The following is a 21,862-nucleotide window of genomic DNA, read 5'->3' as shown; positions in this document are numbered from 1 at the left end:
TCCATGAAAAATGGATGGTTTTGCTGCAAGTTCCATCAGTTTTGTCTGCGATACGTTCAGTGATTACATCCATCCGTCACACATGTGAGAACAAACTGAAGAATAACACCCATCATCTCCTAGCAATCAACAGTGATAAATGGACAGCAGCAGATGGAAACATTGCCCATGAAATTACCCTAAGTCACATGGCAAAATCCGCAGCATAACAATCAGTGGCAGAATCAGGTGGAAACACTGACGATCCAGACTGCCCCCTACTCATTAGTGTTTTACCCCTCCCCACTGACTTCTATGGAAATAAAACATCATCGAATCTGCCTCACAGAAGTAACGTCACTTCTCAAGTGTTTTTCAAATCAACTGCAGAAAAAAATAAAAATAAAATAACCACATGGACGAACACGCGGTCCAGTTATTACAGAAAAGTCAATGGGAATGACCACTTTCTGCTGCTAAATCAGTGGTTAATTTTGCCCATGTGAACATAGGGGCACATTCATTAAGACTGGCATTTTAGACGACGGCCTCTCTATAACTTCGGCGGATCCACCGCCCCTTCTAAATGTAAACCAGCTTCCTCGCCATCTTACATTTAGACCATTTTCTGCACTCTGCAAACCTGTAGGGGTGCTAACTTCAGGAATCACCTTCAGGAACTGCGGTTTAACACTGGGCTTTCCTCCCCCCTCTCTTCTAGGAATTATACCAAGGGGGGTTTATATAAACTGTTGAAGATGGCAGATAAGAGGGAGCTAGATCAAGAGCTCCACTAGGGGACACCTTTATTGTAGATACTGGGGCAGTGGTTGAAGCAGGCAGAGAGTTCTCAGCTTGTGGTACATGGTTTTCCTTTCTGTCTGAACCTCATAACATCCTTTCTATTTGCTCATTAATGGACTTTTTATGAATCATCTCATAAGCTCTCTGGGAAATATCCATCAGGATGGGAAGCGGTCTATGTTACCAGTCTGGGGTATGTAAAGGGATCTGCTTCCTGAGCTCATCAATGGGACCATCAACAATCAGTCCAATCAGTGTCTTCCTCAAGTGTTTTTCAAATCAACTGCAGAAAAAAATAAAAATAAAATAACCACATGGACGAACACGCGGTCCAGTTATTACAGAAAAGTCAATGGGAATGACCACTTTCTGCTGCTAAATCAGTGGTTAATTTTGCCCATGTGAACATAGGGGCACATTCATTAAGACTGGCATTTTAGAGGGCGGCCTCTCTATAACTGCTGCGGATCCACCGCCCCTTCTAAATGTAAACCAGCTTCCTCGCCAGATTACATTTAGACCATTTTCTATGCCTAAGAAAGCATAGAAAATGATAAATGAGACGGACCTGTCAGTCCCTCCCCACACCGCGCCCATGACGCCTCAATCTGTGCCTGTAATACACCTAATATAGGCATATTTCAGGGTCATAACTGACCCCCCACAAGGTCTAAAAACATAAAATTAAATCTAATGCTCCATGTTTGATGCAAATGATCAGAATCTCGTTGGGGTAACTTCATGCATGACGGGTATGTGGCAGAAGTTAAAATCTGTTTCATACTCCTGGATTGCAGTGTATTGTGCTATTAATGATATCCAGGGTGTAACAGGAGTGCCAAGAGGGCAGGTCTGGGGCCTTCACTAGATGCCACGATAGCCAGTTTGTACTTCATGAATGCATCACAAGGGGGCCAATGGGGGGATGGGGAAACAGAGCTCTCTCCCTCTATATAACCGCCGCAATAGTGAGGTCCCTTTTGGGCTGTAGCATTTGAGGGGTTAAAATACGTGGATCAGCCTTACTGCAGAACACAAGGAGGGAGACATTTATGATATGAGGCCATGTACACCAGATTTTGGGCTTTAAAATACACATTTTTATGACCTTGTCAGCTTTTGCTGCTTTTGTCGCTTTGTTTATATAGCAGAATACTGGCTTCGAAAAGTCACAGACTTACGACTTTTTGGACTTATTTGCACAAAAATGTGCAAATTTTTATACCACTCACTTTGGGATTGAAAAGTGGTTGGGGCAGTGGGCCATTAGAAGGTGGTGTCCGAAAACTGGAGCAGCATTTCTAGGCAAAAGGGTCAAGTTTAGAGATGCACCAAATGTAACAAACAACGGGGGGAGTGTGATAAATGTGTCTCAAACTACGCCAACGCAAACTCAAATAGTCCCCTCATTATAAATCCCCCCCCGCCTCCCCAGTGTCTCATTTTGTGAGTCCAATGAAATCTAAATCTTTGAGACTTTTACATGTTTGTCTTGCTCAAACTGCACAATTTTATCCAGGGCGACACGATCCATCACTCGACTAATTCGGATGAAAGGTTTCTACACTTACAATAGTCAGAATGACATTTCTCTGTTAAAGTGTCCATGTGGCAAGGTTTATATGGGGCAAACATCTCGCCTGCCAGGGTACGTGTGAATGAGCACCAATCTGCTATCAGAACATCTGCTCACTGCAAGAAGAGAGACGGCCATGAAACTAAGGAGACTATTAAGCCTTTTACGGTACTTTTGTGGCCATATTTGTGCCATGATTTGTAACCTTTTGCGCTTAACATCCATTTTCTATAGTGAAAATAATTGGTGGCAGCACTTTGTGGAGGAGGGGGCCTCTGCGTCCCACCAGATTTACATCCCCTATTTCACAAAATGTAAATAAATATCAATAAAAACTGAAGGCAAAGATGTACAAATATCATAGACCCAGGTTTTATTCACAGTGGATCATAAATGAGACTTTTTTACCACTTCATGAAAAACATGAAATCATTTAGAACTTAATGGGAGCAATGCATCTCAAAAAAGATAGGACAGGGGCGACAAAAGGCTGTGTCAAAGTAGTACAAAGCAATCAAATAATTAAATCAGCTGAACAGAGACACAGATACAGCTGCTGTATCTCAGGAGATCTGAGAGACTACCCCAAAAATCTTTATTATTATACCTTTATGATAATGGGAGTAACTGGGTGTTTCAAGGCGGTTACAATACTTAAAAATCAAATGTGGCGCATTACATAATTTTACGTGATAGCATATTGGCAATATCTTGTAGTTTTAAAACTAGGTAATAGTTCATTTGGACAAGAATCTAGGTAAAAGTTCAGTTCTGTAAAACTGGATCCAATTTGGACACGCATACCAACCAACTGGATCCATTATGTAGAAAACATTTCCTAGAATCCCTGAGAACATTGTTATATATCTGCTCACACTATATATTTCTCAAACTTCTTCATTGTATTCCAAATTGGGTGAAATACTCCCTTTTCCTCACAAATATTCATGTTACAGCACGATAAAGATGGCCTTCAGAATGTGTTCTAAGGCCAAGTTGTTATGAAACTGTGGAATAAATGATAAACTCCACAGAGGATATACATATTATAGAAATAAGGTTCGTCTATATGAATATATGTATGATATAATCATTCATGTTATATCCATTATATGAGTATAATGTTGATATCGACCCCATTACTCTCACAGCTGGAGTGGTAATAAAAACAGCAATTTGCTACGAAGTCACATGACTGGGTATGAAAAGAGCAGAAGATGGGCAGAGGTTCACCAATGTGTAGAAAACTGCATCTAAAAAGTGTGGATTTTTTCGGAAGAAATGTTCCTCAATGTAAAATTCCAAAGACTTTGAATATCCCACCATCTACAGTGTGCAATATCATCAAAAGATGCACAGAATCTGGAGAAGTCCACATGGACAAGGCTGGTGGTCAACATTAAATGCTCTTGGTCTACAACCCCAGAGGAGGAACTACATTAAAAACAAGCCGATTCTGTCCTGAAAAACACTGCAGAAGCTCAGGAACATTTCCACAAATCATTGTCTGTGAAAACAGTTCCCATGCAATCCACATATACCACTTAAACCTGCATCATGCAAAGAAAACTCAGAAGTTAACACCATCCAGAAACACTGCATTCTCCTCTAGGCCAAAACTAATTTAAAATGGACTGAATCAAAATAGAAAACTGTTCTGCAATGAAACAAACTTTGAAATTATTTTTGGAAACCACAGACTCAAGAGGAGAAGGACCATCCAGCTGGTCATCAAAGTACAGTTCAGAAGCCTGCATCTCTGATGTAATGAGGCTGCATTAGTGCCCATGCCGTGGGCAGCTTACACATCTGGAAAGACTATCAATGCTGAACAGTATCTAGAGGTTTTAGAACAACATATGCTCCATCCAGATGTCTCTTTCAGGTAAGGACTTGCATATTTCAGCAAGACCAATGTTAAACCACAAACTGCATCCATCACTACAGCATGGCTTCATAGAAGAAGGGTCAAGTGCTGAATTGGCTACCTGCAGTCCAAGCCTTTGTACCAACAGAAAACATCATTAAACTATAAATCTGGAGAACCAGGACTGATGAGCATCTAGAATCATACATCAGGCAAGAATGGGACAAACTTCCTCTCCCAAAACTCCAGCAATTGGTCTCCTCACTTCCCAGATGTTTACAGACTGTTGTTAAAAGAAGACTACACAATGGCAGACATGGCCCTGTCCTAACTGTTTTTGCTGCTTTCAAGTTCTAAATGAGTTAATTTCCTTCATGAAATGGTAAAAAGTCTCACTTCCAGCACCTGCTATGTGTTTTATGATCTATTGTGAATAAAATAAAGATCTGTGAGATTTACAAATCATTGTGTTCTGTTGTTTACCTTTATTTACATTTTACACGGTGCCCCAACTTTTTCAGAATTGGGATTTAACTATGATTTGACTTTCAGGAGCGTGGAGGGCCAGAGATGTGCATCTCAAGTGAGCGCACAATCTGGATAAATCTCCCCCAAAGCTGTGACTTAAACTGGTTAGACATTTTGTATACGGTAGAGAGAATGTCTGTGAATTTGTAGTGTAGTGTAAGCCTTATCGCTTTCTATGTATTGTACTTTACATCAGTGGAGGTGAGGATTTTATTAATTAGGTCTTTATGTATCATGTTGTTATACTGGTGGAGGGATGCACGGCACATGCTTAAGAGAGTTGCAGTCCCCCGATACGTCACTACCAGTCGTCTCCCACTACGACATTAAGAGATAATCCTTTCCTAATGCTCCCAGCCCAGCTGCTCATTATGGAGCTGAGCAACCTTCCTATTTAGCTGGGCTCTGCAGTCACTTCCTGGCCTGAGCTTTAAGGTTGTCTACTGTCTAGTAACCAGCAAACGTGTGATCTTTTGACTGACTTGATCCTGCTCCTTGCCACTTGCCCCGACCTTGGAATTTTTATCTGGAATATACACATACTCCGCTTGCCCAGACCTTTGACTGTATTCAGACTACATCTTGCCTGGATCCTTGGTGCTTCTCTGACCCCCATGGGTCAGCCGCCAACTACACCAGGAGGAAGCGAGCCTGGTTGGTTCCCACTGCGAAGTCCACATCCCTGTACAGGGGATAAGGATGAGAACCAGGGAACAGCCAGGGCAACTCACTTAAGTTTAGTCCAAAGTCAAACTGGTTAGTTGGCACACTGGGTCCACACCCACTGCCTGTTACACATAGCAAGAAACCCACCAAGGAATGGTCAGAAAAAATCCTGGCTGTAAACCCCATGAAGATGCTGGGGGAGATGTGAAACTGGCCGTGCATGATCTCCATGGAACAGCGGAAAACAAAACCTTTCATAAAGGGACCAGTTGACAGTACAGCCTCATTCACACTGGTGTATTCTGCTCAGTATATTCTATCAATATTTGTAATGGGAAAAGAACATAACCCTAGAACAGCAGAATGGACAAAATTACACGTCTTCCATGTTCTGGACCTAGTCTTCAATCCTGATATGAGATACTGACCATAAAGTGTGAATGAGGCTTATAATAAACGCCTGCTGGGAGAGTCAGAACAAGGAATCCGAGCCACAGAGGGAAATGGCAGATCAGGTGATTATTATGTCTCTTACATGATAACCCCCACCATCTGTAATGCACTTTTCTCACCCGGGGACACAGAGCATTTGGTCAGTTGTGGAGCAGTGGAGTCAGTGCTGTCATCTAGGAGATCATTCTCCAACACCCACTAAGGTAAGCCGATTAAAAGGGTTGGCCACTCTTTCTGTATTGTCAGAAATGTGCTGGAAACAACACAGTCATTAATGTAATGTGTCTAGAAGATCTGCGGTGAAGGCCTCACTAGCATAGCACATGATTGCCTGTGCATTTTCCCAACCCATCCCTGGTGTTATTCAGCGAAGGTCTGGTCTGGTCACATGTCACCCCCCCCAGCCCTCCTCTATGCCGCTGGCTGGGTACAGAATAAGCTCTAAACAGTAATTGACACTGTGAGAATCAGGTACTCATGGATCTCGCAAGTGACCACACATGCCCTCCTGAATTCAACTGCTGTTGAATCTCCTAAGCCCCTTGCGTCATATCTTAATCAAACTGATGGAGGAGGACAGAAAATGGCATCTATTGATGGCCACCACAGAGGGACAACTTTTGGGGCAATATATTATGCTGTTCTTTAGTATTTGGTTCTGATCTTATGGTATTTTGCACTATGGTATTGTTGGCCACGCCCACTTGTGTTGCCCTGCTTTTTGCTTAGTCTACAACATTGGACCACTTTTAGTTTTTTTTTTTTCTTTACCGGTACGTCATGTATAGTTCCGATCACCGCCGCCAGGTGGGCGGTCATCGGAACCTGATGCCTGCTCAAATCATTGAGCAGGCACCTAGGCTAAATGCACAGGGGGGTCCCGTGACCCCCCGTGTCGGCGATCGCCGCAAACCGCAGGTCAATTCAGACCTGTGGTTTGCGGCAATTCAATGTTGCGGCGGCGGTGGTGCCATCGGGTCCCCATGGGGCTGTGGGGGGGACCCGATGGCATGGAAGGCAGTGTGATGCCTAAGGAAGGCATTGCGCTGCCTTCCGGAGAAGAGCCTGTGAGATCCAGCCCCCTGGATCTCACAGGCTGGAAGCTGTATGAGTAACACACACAGTATTACTCATACAGCCAATGCATTCCAATACAGAAGTATTGGAATGCATTGTAAAGGATTAGACACCCAAAAGTTCAAGTCCCAAAGTGGGACAAAAAAGAAAGTGAAAAAAATAAAATTAAAAAAAATAAATTCCCCCCCCCCCCAAAAATTAAAAGTTTCAAGTAAAAATAAACAAAAACATCATTTTCCCCAAATAAAGTAAAGAAAAAAAATTGTTAGAAAATAGGGGAAAGAAAAAAAGTATACATATTAGGTATCGCCGCATCCGTATCGACCAGCTCTATAAACATATCCTATGACCTAACCCCTCAGATGAACACCGTAAAAAATAAAAAATAAAAACTGTGCTAAATAAACCATTTTTTGTCACCTTACATCAGAAAAAGTACAACAGCAAGCAATCAAAAAGGCGTTTGCCTACCAAAATAGTACCAATCTAACCGTCACCTCATCCCGCAAAAAATTAGACCCTACCTAAGATGATCGCCCAAAAACTGAAAAAACTATGGCTCTCAGAATATAGAGACACTAAAACATGATTTTTTTTTTGTTTCAAAAATGATATTGTATAAAACTTGCATAAAAAAAAAAGTATACATATATTAGGTATCACCGCGTCCATATCGACCGGCTCTATAAAAATATCACATGATCTAACCCCTCAGATGAACACCGTAAAAAAATTTAAATAAAAACTGTGCTAAATAAACCATTTTTTGTGACCTTCCATCACAAAAAGTGTAATAGCAAGCGATCAAAAAGTCACAAATGAAATGAAAAAAATGAAATCATTGTGTAAAACTTACATAAATAAATAAAAAAGTGTACATATTAGGTATCGGCGCATCTGTCTATAAAAATATCACATGCTCTAACCTGTCAGATGAATGTTGTAAATAACAAAAAATAAAAACGGTGCCAAAACAGCTATTTCTTGTTATCTTGCCTCACAAAAAGTGTAATATAGAGCAACTAAAAATCATATCTACCCTAAACTAATACCAATAATACTGTCACCATATTCCATAGTTTCTAAAATGGGGCCATTTTTTTTCTGGAGTTTCTACTCTAGGGGTGCATCAGGGGGGCTTCAAATGGGACATGGTGTAAAAAAAAAAAAAAAAAACAGTCCAGCAAAATCTGCCTTCCAAAAACCGTATGGCATTCCTTTCCTTCTGCGCCCTGCCGTGTGCCCGTACAGCTTTTTACGACCACATAAGGGGTGTTTCTGTAAACTACAGAATCAGGGCCATAAATATTGAGTTTTGTTTGGCTGTTAACCCTTGCTTTGTTACTGGGAAAAATGGATTAAAATGGAAAATTTGCCAAAAAATTGAAATTCTGAAATCTCATCTCCATTTGCCAATAACTCTTGTGGAAAACCTAAAGGGTTAACAACGTTTGTAAAATCTGTTTTGAATACCTTGAGGGGTGTAGTTTCTTAGATGGGGTCACTTTTATGGCGTTTCTACTCTAGGGGTGCATCAGGGGGGCTTCAAATGGGACATGGTGTCAAAAAAACTGTCCAGCAAAACCTGCCTTCCAAAAACTGTATGGCATTCCTTTCCGTCTGCGCCCTGCCGTGTGCCCGTACAGCGATTTACGACCACATATGGGGTGTTTCTGTAAACTACAGAATCAGGGCCATAAATATTGAGTTTGGTTTGGCTGTTAACCCCCTGCTTTGTAACTGGAAAAAAATTATTAAAATGGAAAATCTGCCAAAAAAGTGAAATTTTGAAATTGTATCTCTATTTTCCATTAATTCTTGTGGAACACCTAAAGGGTTAACAAAGTTTGTAAAATCAGTTTTTGAAAATAAAATATCATTCCCAAAATGATCCAAACATGAATTAGACATATGGGGAATGTAAAGTAATAACTATTTTTGGAGGTATTACTATGTATTATAGAAGTAGAGAAATTAAAACTTGGAAATTTGCAATTTTTTAAAACTTTTTGGTAAATTTGGTATTTTTTTTATAAATAACAAAAAAGGAATTCTTTTTACTTTATTTTACCAGTGTCATGAAGTACAATATGTGACGAAAAAACAATCTCAGAATGGCCTGGATAAGTCAAAGCGTTTTAAAGCTATCAGCACTTAAAGTGGCACTGGTCAGATTTTCAAAAAATGTCCAAGTCCGTAAGGTGAAATAGGGCCGAGTCCTTAAGGGGTTAAGTTCCCAGTGCCATTGAGTATAATATTAAGAGCTTCAGAGCAGATCTTGTAAGGATATTGCCCCAGATTTACTAATCATAAAGATGGTGTAAGCTTAGACAGGCCATCTAGACTTTCAAAAGATTTATCAGAGGGACTCATGCTGTATGATAAATCTGGTGTATGGACAGACACTTTTCACTGACTCTATACCAACTACTGGTTGGCTTACTTTGAGAGATTTTTACGACAGAATTGTGCCGAAATTATGGTCCTCATCGAGCATGTTGGAAAAAAGTGTAGTAACCCTAGATGTGCCAATTCTGTGCCACAGTTCGAGACAGATTTTTGGTGCAGATGCCTTAGTAAATCAGGGCCATTTTATCAGTAAGGCCGAATGCCGAGAGCGGTCCGTGGTATGCCGGGCTGGATTCCTGTTCAGAGCAGGAGCGCACGGCGTCATTGGTTGCTATGACGCCGTGCGCTTCATGCCGCCGCTGCACTACAGTAATACGCTCGTATAGTGTATTGGAATCCACACCGGCATACCACGGACCGCTCTCGGCCGCGGAACAGGGCCGTGTGCATTTGGCCTAAGTGACTGTTTCCAGCACATTGCTGAAAATAAAGAGCAGCCAAAGCCATTAACCTCTCAGTATGTTTGAGGTGGAAGACAAAAGCAAAGAACCTGGAGGAAACCCAACGCAAACACAGGGAGGACATTCAAACTCCATGCAGATATCTTTGGTCAGATTTAAACGCAGGACTCCAGCGCTGCAAGATAACGATGCTGATCAGTAATCCACCATGCTCAGTGCATTACTTTATTATTACTGTTTTCTTCTATTCCATCACTTTTACCTTTATATATTGTATGAAGATCAAATATCGATGTGTCCACATATGTCACATAAACATCTACATGGGGAGTCCTTCCCTTTACACTATGTCACTCTGCAGTGAGGGTGGAGGCGTGAATACAGTAAAGAGAAGCAAGGTTTATGGGGACAATTCATCATCACTGCTCTGACAGTAAATAAGGCTCTTGTGTGAATAAAGTCCTATTTTTCCCACATTTCATACGGTTTCTTATGTCAATTCTCTGATGTTTCAATATTTAATTTCCTTGTAAAACATTATTCGTATGCAAACATCAAAATGTCTTCTCTTCCATGTGACTTTTCTGATGTAGAACAATACTTGATTTGTTTGCAAAACTTTTCCCACATTCTGAACATGGATAAGGCTTCTCTCCTGTGTGGCTTTTCTTATGTCGATCAATAGATGATTTCTTTGTAAAACATTTCCCACATTCTGAACATGAATACGGTTTCTCTCCTGTGTGAATTTTCTTGTGCTGATCAAGAGCTGATTTCTTAGTAAAACATTTCCCACATTCTGAACATGAACATGGCTTCTCCCCTGTGTGAATTCTCTTATGTTGATCAACACCGGATTTTCTGGTAAAACATTTCCCACATTCGGAACACGAATATGGCTTCTCTCCTGTGTGCATTCTCTCATGTAGAACAAGACTTGATCTGTTTGTAAAACATTTCCCACATTCTGAACATGAATATGGCTTCTCTCCTGTGTGAATTCTCTGATGTTGATTAAGATGTGATTTCTGGGTAAAACATTTTGTACATTCTGAACATGAATACGGCTTCACTCCTGTGTGATGTCTCTCGTGTTCTAAAAGCTCTGATTTATGTTTAAAACATTTCTCACATTCTGAACATGAAAATGGCTTTTCTCCTGTGTGAATTTTCGTATGTATACGAAGGCTTGATTTATAGGAAAAACATTTCCCACATTCTGAACATGAAAATGGTTTCTCTCCTGTGTGAATTCTCTGATGTTTCGTAAGGCTCTTTTTTTCTGTGAAACATTTCCCACATTCTGAACATGAATATGGCTTTTCTCCTGTGTGAATTCTCTTATGTTGACGAAGGCTTATTTTCAGTGTAAAAGATTTCCCACACTCTGAACATGAATATGGCTTCTCTCCTGTGTGAATTCTATTATGTTGAAGAAGGCTTATTTTCAGTGTAAAACATTTCCCACATTCTGAACATGAATATGGCTTCTCTCCTGTGTGAATTCTATTATGTTGATCAAGACTTGATTTCTTGGTAAAACATTTCCCACATTCTGAACATGAATAAGGCTTCACTCCTGTGTGAATTCTTACATGTTGATCAAGATTTGATTTTGTGGTAAAACATTTCCCACATTCTGAACATGAATATGGCTTCACTCTTGTGTGACATCTCTTATGTTGATCACAGTTTGATTTATATTTAAAAGTTTTCCCACATTCTGGACATGAAAATGGTTTTTCTCCTGTGTGAATGCTCTCATGTCTTAAAAGCTTTGATTTACTTCTAAAGCATTTCCCACATTTTGAACATGAATATGGCTCTTCTCTGGTGTTTAGACTCTCATGAGTAACAAGATGTGATTGATCTGCAAAACATTTCCCACCTCTTACACAGGAAGAAGGCTTCTCTCTTGTGTGAATTATTTTATGTGTAACAAGATTTGATTTATCTGCAAAGCATTTCCCACATTCTGAACATGAATGCCGCTTCTGCTTTGTGTGAATTTTCTCATGTGTAACAAGACTTGATTTTCTTGCAAAGAATTTCCCACATTCTGAACATGAATATGGCTTCTCCCCTGTGTGAATTCTCTTATGTTGACGAAGGCTTAGTTTGAGTGAAAAACATTTTCCACATTCTGAACATGAATACGGCTTCTCTCCTGTGTGAATTCTCTGATGTGTAGTAAGATTTCTTTTTTCTGTGAAACATTTCCCACATTCTGAACATAAATATGGCTTCTCTCCTGTGTGAATTCTATTATGTTGATCAAGAACTGATTTCTTGTTAAAACATTTTCCACATTCTGAACATGAATACGGCTTCACTCCTGTGTGACTTCTTATATGTTGATCAAGATTTGATTTTGTGGTAAAACATTTACCACATTCTAAACATGAATACTGTTTCTCTCCTGTGTGAGTTCTCTTATGCTGAACACAATTTGATTTATATCTAAAACGTATCCCACAATCTGAACATGAAAATGGTTTCTCTCCTGTGTGACTACTTCTGTGTAAAGAAAGTTCTGATCTATATGTGAACTGTTTTCCACATTCTCCACAATGAAACCTTTTACTGCCTTTTTGCCCCATATTTGGGGTATCAACCTGTGATTGGTCAGGAGAAGGTTCCCCGTTATTAGGATTGTATGACAGATCTGCAGTGAGAAGTAATGGATGCACAATCATTGGAACTTGGTTTTCTCCTGAAGAGCGCTGCATGACATTGTTGTCTTCTTCTTTACAATCTAGAGATAATATGATGTTTCCCTCAGGCTTCTTACTGGGATTTTCTGTTAGAATTCAAAATGGATTTTGTTACTTTCTATACAAAAAACAAAGTGGATAAATTTGTAATATTTCAGTGAGGCTAGATTCACAAGCATATTACAGTCACATAATCCATTGATATTACGTGCACATGTATCTATGATGCTGTGAGTTGATGTCAGCTGAATCTGCGTTCGGGACACATGTGCATAAAACAGAAGGATAATATGTCCGTAATAAGCGCATGTGAATCTGGCCTTAAGCTGGAGGGACACAAGCATCACTAGATAAAGTGCTTTACACCAGAACCAGAAATGGATCCAGCAGGAATGTGAGAAATATGTCCCTCCCTTCCTTTTCTTTGTATTCGCTATGGAAACTGCAGCAGAACTTTAAGGCCTCTTTCAAATGGGCGTCCCGGATTTGCTCTGTATGCGTCGCGTGTGCATTGCGGCAAAGCCGCGCGAGAGTGCGGCACGCAATTACAGTCAGTTTTGACTGCGATTGCGTTCCGATGTTTAGTTTTTTCCGCGCGAGTGCAATGCGTTTTGCACGCACGTGAGAAAAAATTGAATGTGGTACCCAGACCCGAACCCGGACTTCTACACTGAAGTTCAGGCTTGGGATCGGTGTTCTGTATATTTTATTATTTTCCCTTATAACATGGTTATAAAGGAAAATAATAGCATTCTTAATACAGAATGCTTACTAAAATGTTGCTTGAGGGGTTAAAAAATAAATTAACTCATCGTCTTATTTCTTCATCTTTCAGGACCTGCAAAAGGACCTTTGATGACGTAATCGTGCTCATCACGTGGTAAGTGCGGTGACGTCAGCGCAGGTCCTGCTAAATGAAGATGGAAGATCATTATCAAAGGTCCTTTTGCAGGTCCTGAAAGATGAAGAAAGAAGACTATGCCGGCTGCGCGAACAAGAGGATGAGGGGAGTTAATTTTTTTTAAAAAAAATTTTTAACCCCTCAAGCAACATTTTAGTAAGCATTCTGTATTAAGAATGCAATTATTTTCCATTATAACCATGTTATAAGGGAAAATACTACAGTAAATTGACTTTTATAAATTTACTAACATCATCTCCTAGCAACCATGCGTGAAAATCGCATTGAATCCGCACTTGCTTGCGGATGCTATGCGATTTTCACGCATCCCTATTCATTTCTATGGAACCTGCGTTGTGTGAAAAACGTAGAATGTAGGACATGCTGCGATTTTCATGCAACGCACAAGTGATGCGTGAAAATCACAGCTCATCTGCACAGCTCTATTGAAGTGAATGGGTCCGGATTCAGTGTGGGTGCAGTGCGTTCACCTCCCGCATTGCACCCGCGCAGAATTCTCGCCCGTGTGAAAGGGGCCCAAGGCTGACTCTCGGACTTCTGCTATGTTTCTGCAGTTTGCATATTGTGGATCTGCTTGTGGATTTAGCCCAAATTTAAGGTGAAAATTTCCGCAAAGTAACTGTAACAAGAGGAAGTATGTCACTCCCCCCCCCCCCCCCCCCTATATATAAGTAAAGAAACCGCATGTATCGATGAGGTGGATTTGAGTCAGTGCCTTATGTTGCTTGACCCATGTACATCGCAGGTTGTAACCGGCCTACGATCACGTGTCATATGTACGACGAGTGATCCAGGAAGTGGCTGAAACCTATTTGCATCAGGGAGCGCAGCGCTGGCCCGGGAGGAATATTCTCAGCATTATCATTGTTAAAGTGCTTAATCATATGAAGGAGGAACCATTAGGAAATAAAAAGAACATGAGGATAACCCCTTTAAGAGCAGCTCAGGCAAGAGGAAGCACCATAATTATGTTCAGGAAAAAGAATAAAATCTGAAATCAGAAAATAAAAACTGATTAGAAAAAAGGTGATGTTCTACGGTCTGGTTTTAAGCAGCAGATAAAATTGTGGTGACACATTTCCTTTAACCCCCATTGCCTGTCCACCTGTCAAGGTGGATTTACACAGCCCAAATACTGGGCCAATTATTGGGAATGAACGTTCCGACGATAATCTGCCTGTCTAAAGGTGCCGCAGATCACCCAATGAGTTTCGCTCGTTCATCGGGTGAAATGATCGGAGGTGCGGACGCCTTAGTAATCATTCCCGAGCAGCAAATTGTGCTGTCTAAAAAGTAATCTGCTGCCCAGGAGCAATGATTTTGTATGGGGACATGCGATAGCAGTAGTGATCACTCATCCTTATACTGTGGAGGTGATCGATACATGTAAACGCAGCGCTTCACCTCCACTTAACAAACAGCCGACTGTCAGGAAGGAACTATTACAATGTGGGGGGAGGGGATAAACACCAGAATGACCACAGTAGGGAAATGACCAGGAACTAGGCCTCAAAAGGTAAGGAAAGGGAACGGGTGACCACCTAGGAAACCCTAAACCTAGTCCTGACTCCTGTCAGTATGAATAGACCCTGAAGGTGGGAATATTCATACACCGTAAACCTAGGCCCTAGTAACCCTGAAAATCCTTAGGAGAGTAGTGACAGGGTCTGAGACTACTGGTTCCTTCCCAGATGAATGAACCAGGGTCTCCCTGAGGCCTAGTAAACAACGAGCAATTGAGAACAACAAAATACAAAGAAAAGTACAGTTATCTTCAATAGAAAATGGATGAGCAGGGACTTAGATGAGAACGACACACCAGCTCTTCCAACTCCAGGCAGATAATATCAAACGCATGGTATGAAGTGCGAGTCCAGACTAAACAGAGTAGCAGTAATGACCACAAGCTGCACCTGAGCCAAGAGGTGTGGTGAAAACAGAGAGACTGTCAGATAACCTCACATGCAGCCAGTCTCTCAGATCTTCTGACCTCTGTCATGGGAGGGACCATCACAGGAACACTTTGTTCCCGACAATCAGCTACTCTTGGGCCATGTAAATGTGGTATAAGAGTAAAGGCAGTTTTATTGCTCAGTCTTATCTTGGTGATGTATCACCCCATGTACAAGTGTCTGTAACATCTGTACCAAGTCTTGTGCCTTTCTCACAGTCACTTATTTGGATACTGCTTGATGACAGAGCCTCTGTGCTCTGAAAGCTCCAATAAAGGTATCACTGCTACAATACTTTGTCTTTTAACTTTTCGACTAAGGGCTCTTTCACACTTGCGTTCTTGTCTTCCGGCATAGAGTTCCATCGTCGGGGCTCTATGCCGGAAGAATCCTGATCAGGATTATCCTAATGCATTCTGAATGGAGAGAAATCCGTTCAGGATGCATCAGGATGTCTTCAGTTCCGGAACGGAACGTTTTTTGGCCGGAGAAAATACCGCAGCATGCTGCGCTTTTTGCTCCGGCCAAAAATCCGCAACACTTGCCGCAAGGCCGGATCCGGAATTAATGCCCATTGAAAGGCATTGATCCGGATCCGGCCTTAAGCTAAACGTCGTTTCGGCGCATTGCCGGAGCCGACATTTAGCTTTTTCTGAATGGTTACCATGGCTGCCGGGACGCTAAAGTCCTGTCTGCCATGGTAAAGTGTAGTGGGGAGCGGGGGAGCAGTATACTTACCGTCCGTGCGGCTCCCGGGGCGCTCCAGAGTGACGTCAGGGCGCCCCAAGTGCATGGATCACGTGATCGCATGGATCACGTCATCCATGCGCATGGGGCGCTCTGACGTCATTCTGGAGCGCCCCCGGGAGCCGCACGGACTGTAAGTATACCGCTCCCCGCTCCTACTATGGCAACCAGGACTTTAATAGCGTCCTGGGTGCCATAGTAACACTGAAAGCATTTGGAAGACGGTTCCGTCTTCAAATGCTTTCAGTACACTTGCGTTTTTCCGGATTCGGAGTGTAATTCCGGCAAGAGGAGTACACGCCGGATCCGGACAACGCAAGTGTGAAAGAGGCCTAACTCTTATGCAAATCTTTTTTTATATTTTCTCCTCTTAAGCATCTGTGTCTTGTTTTCTGAAATTAACCTCTCTTAGGCCACCTGCACACGTTGTAGATTCTCTTGTTTCTTATGTGCAAAAACTGACCTGCCATGCGTATTTAGAAAGCTGCAGCATGTCAATTATGTTTGCGGTTTTGGGTGTTGATTTCACCCTTTTCATAAGAAGGGTGAGATCTGTGGCAAAAATGCATCAAATCCGCACCAAAAATGTAATTATCTATTGCGGTTTTTGGTTCTGTTTGGGTGGCAAAATGCACAGAAATCTGCATGGAAATTCGTGCACATCTACTGCGCGTTCACCCACATCTGTATGCATGCTCAGTTATGGTGACAATAAGGATCTGATGGAATGTCTTTCCTTTTGTCAGGGGCATTGTCTAAGATGTCATCCAGAATTGATCCAAACATACAGCCATCTTCACAATAGATTAAATACTCCTCAGGCCTGAGATTCATAGGGTCCTTCAAGGCAGCCAGATCCTCAAACAGTAAAGCTGCTGTATTTGGAGATTTGTGCCACTGGGGCATCTACTGTTGGTGGCCCTATTTTAGAAGGCAGACTCCTCCTCATCAAAAGGATATTTATGTTTAACAGGCCTGGGAATAAAAAAATAAAAAAAAAGCCTATTTCCGCTTTTTCCATTTCCTCCGAATAAGGGATCTGATGTTGGAATTAACAGGAAAAACTGTAGGTTTTCTTGGCCGTAGATCCCCAAATATATCATCCTGCACCGACTTCTGTTCTTTAGTCTCATCTAACTTCATAGTAGCACTAATAGCTCTGAGCAAAGTATTCATGTCTTCTGAAGAAAAGTCCCCAAAGATTTCTCTGTGACGGTCCCCATCAGAGGAGGCAGAGGAGGATAAAAGTAATAGAAGATACTAACTTCCCAGATAATGTGTAAGAATCTTCTTAAAAGCTTTAAACGAGGTAGATACTTCCATCTTGTCTAATGTTCTGAATGGGAGACAGGGATTATACCTCCATAACCTTATCCACACACTGCTTATACAATGGTGTAAGCCAAGTTTCTTGTTAGATGTTGGTCTTACATCTACAACAAAATAAAAGCATTTCAGCTAACCCATTAAATAAATAAACCTCTCTTCAATTCTATATTAAGTTTAAAAAAAATAAAAATAATTACATTAACAATGCCCAGGTATTATCGACAAGTGTATAAACGGGAAGGTATGACAACAGCACAAAGGATAGAAATACAAAAGGATGTCGTAAAAATAAATTGTACAGTCCCGTCAGTAATAATACATCACAACCTAATGGAGATCTGCATAGGTACCTGGAAATTATAACCAAAAAACATGACAAAGAAAAATAACTTAGAACAAATGCATGGCAGTCAGTTTGTAAAGGTTCACCCTGAGTAATTGTAAGGGAATATGTGTCTTCGCCTTTAGAAACTATTGTGGGCAATCCATGGGCTCCATGTGTTTAGAAAGTGATGTCTAGTGTTAGATTCCTAACCATAAGGTTTTTCCAATCAGAAGGGCTGATCAACCTTCTTCCTCCACTGAGCAATCGTAGGTGGTCTGAAGACCTCCAATGTAGTGGAATTAATAACTTGGATGCCTGAAGAAATCAAGTGATAAGGCAGTTCCTGGCAGGAGTAAAGTCAGTAGAAGGAAGCCAGAGTAAGATGGTTTTATGTGGTAAGGACGGAGATCTTCCACATACCCTCTCGATTTGTGAAGTGGCAGATTTTCAAAATGTGTAAGACAAAAAAGGGAGACAGGAGGCAGTGCCCCATGTGCGCTGTCGTCTAAATGTATGAATAAATTACTGTAATGGTTGGGCTTACCAGATACGGTTGTGAGTAGTCACAACAGCTGTAGAACGCCTTGATGGTTTCTGTCTGACCAGCAATCGGAGGTCCTGGACTGCTGCCTCGGTTCGGAGTCCCACACCGCAGGCGCGATGTACAGGAGAGGTAAGTAAATAAGCGTGGAAAACAGAAGTAGAACAGTTGGATCGACGCTGTCAGCAGGAGTCAAGGAAGCATAATGGGTGATGAAGAACGTTACTTTTCTTTGACTACGCATTTTAAGAGCCCACTTCTTCAGGAACAGAAGACATTTTAAAATCTTGTATTGTGTTCCTATTGAATATGTAACTGTCCTGAGGAAGAGGGTGTTGAGCCCTTGAAACGTGTAGACAAAGAACTAAAAGTAACGTTCTTCATCACCCAGTATACAGTACAGACCAAAAGTTTGGACACACCTTCTCATTCAAAGAGTTTTCTTTATTTTCATGACTATGAAGGCATCAAAACTATGAATTAACACATGTGGAATTATATACATAACAAACAAGTGTGAAAACTGAAAATATGTCATATTCTAGGTTCTTCAAAGTAGCCACCTTTTGCTTTGATTACTGCTTTGCACACTCTTGCCATTCTCTTGATGAGCTTCAAGAGGTAGTCCCCTGAAATGGTCTTCCAACAGTCTTGAAGCAGTTCCCAGAGATGCTTAGCACTTGTTGGCCCTTTTGCCTTCACTCTGCGGTCCAGCTCACCCCAAACCATCTCGATTGGGTTCAGGTCCGGTGACTGTGGAGGCCAGGTCATCTGGCGCAGCACCCCATCACTCTCCTTCATGGTCAAATAGCCCTTACTTTCAAAGTTTTCCCAATTTTTCGGCTGACTGACTGACCTTCATTTCTTAAAGTAATGATAGCCACTCGTTTATCTTTACTTAGCTGCTTTTTTTCTTGCCATAATACAAATTCTAACAGTCTATTCAGTAGGACTATCAGCTGTGTATCCACCTGACTTCTCCTCAACGCCACTGATGGTCCCAACCCCATTTATAAGGCAAGAAATCCCACTTATTAAACCTGACAGGGCACACCTGTGAAGTGAAAACCATTTCAGGGGACTACCTCTTGAAGCTCATCAAGAGAATGCCAAGAGTGTGCAAAGCAGTAATCAAAGCAAAAAGGTGGCTACTTTGAAGAACCTAGAATATGACATATTTTCAGTTATTTCACACTTGTTTGTTATGTATATAATTTCACATGTGTTAATTCATAGTTTTGATGCCTTCAGTGTGAATCTACAATTTTCAGTCATGAAAATAAAGAAAACTCTTTGAATGAGAAAGTGTGTCCAAACTTTTGGTCTGTACTGTACTTCCTTGACTCCTGCTGACAGCGCCGATCGAACGGTTCTACTTCTGTTTTCCACGCTTATAGGGTTTCAAAAAGGGCAGATAAGTGAGCAGTCCATCCAAAAGGTGTGTGTAAGTGCCGTCAGAAATTCCACATCTCCAGCAATTATCCATCAGGTAGATGTTAGCTTTCCTTAAGAAAGCCAGAGTTTTCCAATACATAGAAGAAAACCATGGGAATTCTTACACATGGTTCAAACCTCCAAGTCAGAGAAAGTATATCACAAGGTTTAGGTTGGCGAGTGTGTGAGATTATTGTAAATGTTAGAAATGGAATCTGTGCGAGGTAACCAGGAGGCAATTCCAACCAATTACATGCCCTGAGAGGCATGAACGAAGATCTCAAAAATGAGTGTCCCACTGAACGGAAATTAAGCAAGTGTAAGAAAGTCACGCAGTTTCGATCTTCCTCTGTAACAAGGGGAGCCAAATCGAATCAGGAGAGAGGTTTAGTAGTTGAGATATTGGGGTGGGCATCCAGGGAAAGGTCAACTCTCTATGGCCTTGAGCTTGTAGTAATGGAAGGACACCTAACGGCATGATTGGGGATATAGTGCCGAGACATCCTGACTCAGCCTCCCATTCTCAAACCACAGCAATGGTCCCCTTTGTAATGTCGCTGACCAAGTGTGCAGTTGAGACAGAAATTTGCGAGGTCCAAAGTAGAGGCGAACAATGAGATGGGAGCATTGCCCTTTCCATTTGAACTTGGATCCTAGCCTGGTCATTAGAGATCAAATCCAACCAGTGGGAAAAATGAATCGCAAGACCATATTGGTAGAGGACCAGTAGTTCAAAACCTTCCTGGCGCTTCTTTTGGGTTAGGTATGAGTATGCCAATCTAGGTCAGTTACTTCTCCACAAAAAAAGTTGTACCGTGCCTGCATATTTGGCGAAAAAGGTTTTAGGGAGAATAATTGGTACAGTTTGCAGGGCATATAAAAGTTTTGGCAAAAAGTAGGTTTTGAGCAAATTATTCCTACACAACCAGGGCAGAAAAGGCAGTTTTAGAGAAGAAATCTTCTCCGTTAAGTGTTTAAGCAAAGACGCAAAATTCTAAGTGTAGAGTCATTTCGGATCTGCACCTTTATATTGGTATAACTAAACGCCCAAGGGGTCTTTAATGGCCTGTATGAAGAAGTTCTCATTTTTTTTATTGTCATGAAGATAGTGTTTAAATTTACAAAAAAATGTAATGCTTTAGCAGCTTTGCAGTTAAACAAGTTCCTTAGTTGGGTTTTAAGGGCCAAAAGTTCTTCCTGAGCAATAAAGGCCCCAGAGAATTTACATATGTTTTCTAGGGTGGTAATTCTAAAAAGGAGAGCGTGAACTAGCGTCTCACACTGTTTCTTCAATGCAGAGCATAGGCTAATAAAAGTACCCCTAAGGGTTGCTTTGTTTGATTCCCAAATTATAGTTGCAGGCATGCCTGGGGTGTCACTCATAGTCAAAAAAAATCAGATATAGCACTGCGAATTGTGGGTGTAGATTTAGGGTCTTGTAGAATCATTTTGTTAAGTATAAGCTTTCATAGGGAGGGATTGTAGATGAAGTGTTAATGTGATTGGGGCATGATCCAGGAGCGTGAATGCACCTATTTGGGGTTGAGAGATAAATGACAACGCCGACTCAGAGACAAACAGATAATTGAGTCGGTGGTACATCAGATGTCTATTGGAGAAAAAGGTTGTCTCTCTGGAAAGGGTTAAAGGTTCTCCAAAGGTCTCTCAAATGAAGAGAGGAAGGGTTCTATTGAGACATTCAAATCTCCACCCAGAATCACAACACCTTCGGCAAAGAGAGAAGCTTATTCCAAAACCTCCAATAACCATAGGACTTGGGCTACATTTGGGGTCTGTACATTAATAAAAGTGATTTTAATGTTAGCTATGTGACATTTGAGGAAAATATATCTACCCTCTGGGTCTTGTTCTTTAGCGGTTAAGTGAAACGGGCCTTCGCATCGCATAGCAATATTAACTCCTCTACTACTGGAGGAGTGTGTGCTGTGGGACCATGATGGGAAAATAGTGTGGGATTAGGTTGGAACATGATTAAACCTTAAATGAGTTTCTTGAAGGAGAACCTCATCGACTTTCTCCTCACGGAGAGACATAATGATCTGGCTGCATTTCTGTGGGGTGTTAAGCCTTGGACATTAAATGAGATTATGTTAATTGAACCTATAGTGAAAAAGAGG

At 41.3% G+C, this 21,862-nt stretch overlaps 3 protein-coding genes across 3 annotated transcripts in view; 1 reads left to right on the top strand and 2 right to left on the bottom strand.

Moving 5' to 3' along the window:
* Window positions 1-21,862, bottom strand: part of LOC120998324 (aspartic and glutamic acid-rich protein-like) — a 2,513,920-nt gene that overhangs the window by 1,000,517 nt on the left and 1,491,541 nt on the right. The window lies entirely within an intron of this gene.
* The window catches only part of LOC120998305 (gastrula zinc finger protein XlCGF26.1-like), a 4,064,644-nt gene that overhangs the window by 3,458,204 nt on the left and 584,578 nt on the right, over window positions 1-21,862 (top strand). The window lies entirely within an intron of this gene.
* LOC120997432 (gastrula zinc finger protein XlCGF26.1-like) lies at window positions 9,775-16,565 on the bottom strand. The gene is made up of 2 exons (XM_040427511.1): window positions 16,559-16,565; window positions 9,775-11,819 (listed from the first exon to the last, which is right to left on the bottom strand). Exons 1-2 carry the CDS (start codon window positions 16,563-16,565, stop codon window positions 10,315-10,317), a joined length of 1,512 nt encoding a protein of 503 aa, XP_040283445.1. The 3' UTR covers window positions 9,775-10,314.

The sequence above is a fragment of the Bufo bufo genome, chromosome 4 (assembly GCF_905171765.1).
Source record: "Bufo bufo chromosome 4, aBufBuf1.1, whole genome shotgun sequence".
Taxonomy (NCBI): Eukaryota; Metazoa; Chordata; class Amphibia; order Anura; family Bufonidae; genus Bufo; species Bufo bufo.
This window is presented reverse-complemented; position numbering and strand designations above follow the sequence as displayed.